Source organism: Alosa sapidissima, chromosome 23, assembly GCF_018492685.1.
Source record: "Alosa sapidissima isolate fAloSap1 chromosome 23, fAloSap1.pri, whole genome shotgun sequence".
Taxonomy (NCBI): Eukaryota; Metazoa; Chordata; class Actinopteri; order Clupeiformes; family Clupeidae; genus Alosa; species Alosa sapidissima.
This window is the reverse complement of record NC_055979.1, coordinates 28,685,696-28,690,695: the sequence shown is the minus strand read 5'-3', so window position 1 is coordinate 28,690,695 and position 5,000 is coordinate 28,685,696. Positions and strand designations below refer to the sequence as shown.

General features: G+C 45.1%; 1 protein-coding gene across 2 annotated transcripts in view; it reads left to right on the top strand.

Annotated features, from left to right (window-relative positions):
- Positions 1-5,000, top strand: part of gpr155b (G protein-coupled receptor 155b) — an 18,583-nt gene that overhangs the window by 827 nt on the left and 12,756 nt on the right. For both annotated transcript variants that reach the window (XM_042080805.1, XM_042080806.1), the window contains exons 2-4: positions 1-391; positions 1,057-1,238; positions 2,344-2,564. The exon at positions 1-391 is cut by the window's left edge and continues 91 nt beyond it. In XM_042080805.1, coding sequence (XP_041936739.1) covers positions 1-391; positions 1,057-1,238; positions 2,344-2,564 — 794 coding nt within the window. The remainder of the gene's footprint in view (positions 392-1,056; positions 1,239-2,343; positions 2,565-5,000) is intronic.

The window sequence follows — 5,000 nt, the reverse complement described above, 5'->3', positions numbered from 1 at the left end:
CTCAACATCAGCCACAGCCCGGTGTCCGCCAGCCCGACCATGTCCATCGATAAGCTTTTCCCCGCGCTCCTCGAGTGTTTTGGCATCATCATGTGCGGTTACGTGGCCGGCCGGACGGACATCATCTCCCCAACTCAGGCAAAGGGCCTCGGGAACTTCGTCTCGCGCTTCGCGCTGCCCGCGCTGCTCTTTAAGAACATGGTCCTGCTGGACTTTGGGGACGTGATCTGGTCATTCCTGTGGAGCGTGCTGATCGCCAAGGTCACGGTGTTCGTGATAGTGTGTTCGCTCACGCTGATGGTTGCCAGCCCGGAGAGTCGGTACAGCAAAGCGGGACTCTACTCAATTTTCGCTACGCAGAGCAATGACTTCGCGCTGGGATACCCCATTGGTGAGCTCGAGCTCTAGACTATTATGAGCATTAGACTATTAAAGCTGTTATTATAGCAAACCTGTTGTTGGGCTTGACAATTCTGTGTGGGTGTGCAAGTGAAGGATTGATACTCACTACACTAACAGGGGTGGTGATAGAAATGTAGGGCCCTATAAAGAACATATTGGGTCATAATATACGGTTTGGTTGGGTCATAATATACGGTCTGTTAGTACTGGACCCCTGAATCACCCTAACTTTCCCCTGCCTCTCAACACCCCCTGCTGATTAACATTCAATGCAAAAGCCGCTTTTTATTAGTTGACACTTTCGAGTCAGGTCCATTCTGTTTATTCAGTCAGTCTATCTGAGACGTGTGTTCTGTTGCTCTCTTGTACTGATCAGCCCTCCTTCCCTACCTGCCTGTGTGTGTGTGTGTCTGAGTGTGTGCGTGTGTGTGTGTGTGTGTGTGTTTGCATAATGTGTGTGTGTGTGTGTGTGTGCGTGTGCGTGCGTGCGTGTGTGTGTGTGTGTGTGTGTGCGTGTGTGTGTGTGTGTGTGTGTGTGTGTGTGTTTGCATAATGTGTGTGTGTGTCTGTGTTGTGTGTGTGTGTGTGTGTGTGTCTGTGTGGTGTGTATGTGTGTGTGTGTGTGTGTGTGTGTGTGTGTGTGTCCGGCTCCAGTGGACGCCTTGTACAGGAGCACCTACCCAGAGTACCTGCAGTACATCTACCTGGTGGCTCCTGTCTCACTGATGCTGCTGAACCCTGTGGGCTTTGCCCTGTGTGAGATCCAGCGCTGGAAGCAGACCCCAGACCACAACAGCCAGAGCAAACTGCACATCATCTCCGTCGTCTTACTGCAGGTGTGTGTGTTTGCATAGTGTGTGTGTGTGTGTTTGTGTGTGTTTTAATGTGTGTGTGTTTTAATGTGTGTGTGTGTGGGTGTGTTTTAATGTGTGTGTGTGTGTGTGTGTTTTAATGTGTGTGTGGGGGGGGGGTGTTTTAATGTGTGTGTGTCTGTGTGTGCGTGTGTGTGTGTGTGTTTTAATGTGTGTGTGTGTGTGTGTTTTAATGTGTGTGTGTGTGTTTTAATGTGTGTGTTTTAATGTGTGTTTTAATGTGTGTGTGTGTGTGTGTGTGTGTGTTTTAATGTGTGTGTTTTAATGTGTGTGTGTGTGTGTGTTTTAATGTGTGTGTTGTAATGTGTGTGTGTGTGTGTGTGTGTGTGTGTGTGTGTGTTTTAATGTGTGTGTGTGTGTGTATGTGTGTGTGTGTGTGTGTGTGTGTGTTTTAATGTGTGTGTTTTAATGTGTGTGTTGTAATGTGTGTGTGTGTTTGTGTGTGTTTGTGTGTGGGTGTGTTTTAATGTGTGTGTGTGTGTGTTTTAATGTGTGTGTGTGGGGGGGGGGGGTGTTTTAATGTGTGTGTGTGTGTGTGTGTGTGTGTGTTTTAGTGTGTGTGTGTGTGTGTGTGTGTGTTTTAATGTGTGTGTGTGTGTGTTTTAATGTGTGTGTTTTAATGTGTGTGTGTGTTTTAATGTGTGTGTTTTAATGTGTGTGTGTGTTTTAATGTGTGTGTGTGTGTGTGTGTGTTTTAATGTGTGTGTTTTAACGTGTGTGTGTGTGTGTGTGTGTGTGTTTTAATGTGTGTGTTGTAATGTGTGTGTGTGTGTGTGTGTGTGTGTGTGTTTTAATGTGTGTGTGTGTGTGTTTTAATGTGTGTATGTGTGTGTGCGTGTGTTTTAATGTGTGTGTTTTAATGTGTGTGTGTGTGTGTTTTAATGTGTGTGTTGTAATGTGTGTGTGTGTGTGTGTGTTTTAATGTGTGTGTGTGTGTTTTAATGTGTGTGTGTGTGTGTGTGTGTGTTTTAATGTGTGTGTGTGCGTGTGTGTGTTTTAATGTGTGTGTTTTAACGTGTGCGTGTGTGTGTTTTAATGTGTGTGTTTTAATGTGTTTGTGTGTGAGCAGGTCCTGAAGAACCCCATCGTGTTCATGGTGCTGGTGGGAATCGTGTCTCACTTCCTGTTGGGTGGGCGGGTCCCAGAGCTGCTGCTGGAGTTTGTGGACGGATTGGCCAACTCGTTTGGGGGGGCGGCGCTCTTCTACCTGGGCCTATCCATGGTTGGTCAGCTCAGGAGACTGACACGTTCCACTGGAGTAGCGCTCATACTGCTCATCACTGCCAAACTGTAAGTGGGAGAGGCACAGATCCCCCCTCACCAACACACACACACACACATACTATGCACAAAAACTCACACATACACACATGCATACACACACACACAAACACATGTACTTACACACACACACATGCACACACACATAATATGCACAAAAACGCACACATACACACATGATACACACACATATGTACTTACACACACACACACACACATAATATGCACAAAAATACACACATGCATACTAACACACACACACATACATGTACTTACACACACACACACACACACATGCACACACACATAATATGCACAAAAACGCACACATACACACATGCATACACACACACATGTACTTACACACACACACACACACATAATATGCACAAAAACACACACATACACACATGCATACACACACACGCATGCACACAGACACACAGACACACACACACACACACACACACACCGGCACTGAACTAAGCCCCCTAATTGATTACTGAATGATTGTGTAGGATGATAATAGGATGTTACATTTGCATGTGGTTGCCTGAAATGCAACTGCTGTGATGAAAACATAGTGATAGTGTTGAGCAAAGATTCTAGAACAGAGCTCCGTTCTAGAATCTTTGGTGTTAAGTAATGCCTATCTCACACTACAGGATTTTAAAATCTTTTACGATTTTAAAAATCGGGTGGTATCAAACCCGATTTTAAAGACTGAAAATTGTACAAATGCTATGTGGGTGCTGCGGCCCACCGGACTATTTTAAAAACCCAATGTGGCCCTTGAGCCAAAAGGTTTATCCACCCCTGCTCTACATACATTACTATTATAATACAGCTGTTCAGATATTAAGAGGTCCCATCCTACAGAATTCATAAGGATACATTAAACCTGAAAAGACATCACGCAGCCCACCATCGATGGCAGTATTTTATCCCACTCTGCACAGCACAAATACTCCATTTCAGTCGGCATGGGTTGGCACACTCCACACTCACACCACCAGTTCGTGTTTGCTCTCGTTCTCTCATCCGACTCGCCTTGACTAGTCGCAACGTCCTCTCTTCCCAGATCCAAAGCTCGCAACTCCTCTTCAGTGAACTCAGGTTCAAAAAGGTAGGGTCTTGGCTCTTAGTAGTCGAAGTCATCATCTTCGTCTATCGTGTAATCTTCCATATTCATCGCCATTAGAACTCTTAGAGAAAGCCCACCTGTCAGTGTCAGCCTAGTAGCAGAGAACTTGGTAGTCACGCTGGTGTATTGCCGGAGGTTGAGGGTTTACAGATGCTGCGTGATGTCTTTGCGCCTGGCAGCGGTGCTTTGCCGGTGCTATGCCCGAAAATAGTTCCAAATCTAAATTGGTCTAGTAAATCCCTTCGTGTTAATTTGCATTGATATTTGTACTCGATGTGAATGTACAGGTTACGAGAAATAATTATAAAAAATCTTGAGTTATTTGATTCACTTTTGCAACGACATGCCAGCTGGAATCGCCGGATTACAGCAACTACGCTAAAATAAAGCTAGCCGAGCCGTTTCTAGATTAGGACAATGACTGGGTCGGCTATAAAACGCTTCGGCTCACTCATCCAACTCTAGGGACTGCGGGGAGTGACCCAATTTCACCTAGGGGTGGCGTATTCCTTTAAGTATCCTTCCAGGCTGACGGGAGATGGCATAATATCATAAAGTCATAATATTCCCGCTTATCTCTAAATACAGTCACACACAGATATACACAGGGACAGTACAGATATCATACAGTCATTGTAGAATCATACTTTTAGTATCAAAGTGACCCACTAATGAGAAATGCAGAACGTTAAACCACATATTGGAATACTGGGCATAATGTTCTATTCCACTTTCTCTCAGAGAGCAAAGAGGAGAAAGAGGGAGAGGGTGCATGTGAGTACCAGTTGAGGGAGGACATGCACAAGTGAGGGAGTGAACGAATACTAAGTTATTGAGTTCTACTTTATCAGTCCTGTAGGAAATTCGCTCTCTGCATGTTAGCCATCCAGAGGTAGTGTACTGTACACACATTCACACACGGAGCAGTGAGCTCATCAAGAGCACCCACACACACCCAGAGCAGTGTGCAGCCCTTAATCCTGCACCTGGGAAGCAGTTGGGGGTTTAGGTGACTTGCTCAAGAGCACTTCATCTGTGGTTGTAGGAGAGCGCACTCCACATTTTTCCTACCGTAGGAAAGTCTAATTCATTAACCAGTAGGCCAAAGATGCCTGAATGAGTGAATGAGTGTGCAATTGAATTAAGTGAGTGGCCAAGCACTCTATACTGTGTGAGTGTGCCCAATGATGGACAAGTTGTGTGTTTGTGTGTATGTGTGTGTGAGTGTTTTTGTTTGTATCTGTATGCATGTATGTTTTGTGTTTATCAAATTGTTGATGGCCACTGTCAAGTTGAGGAAA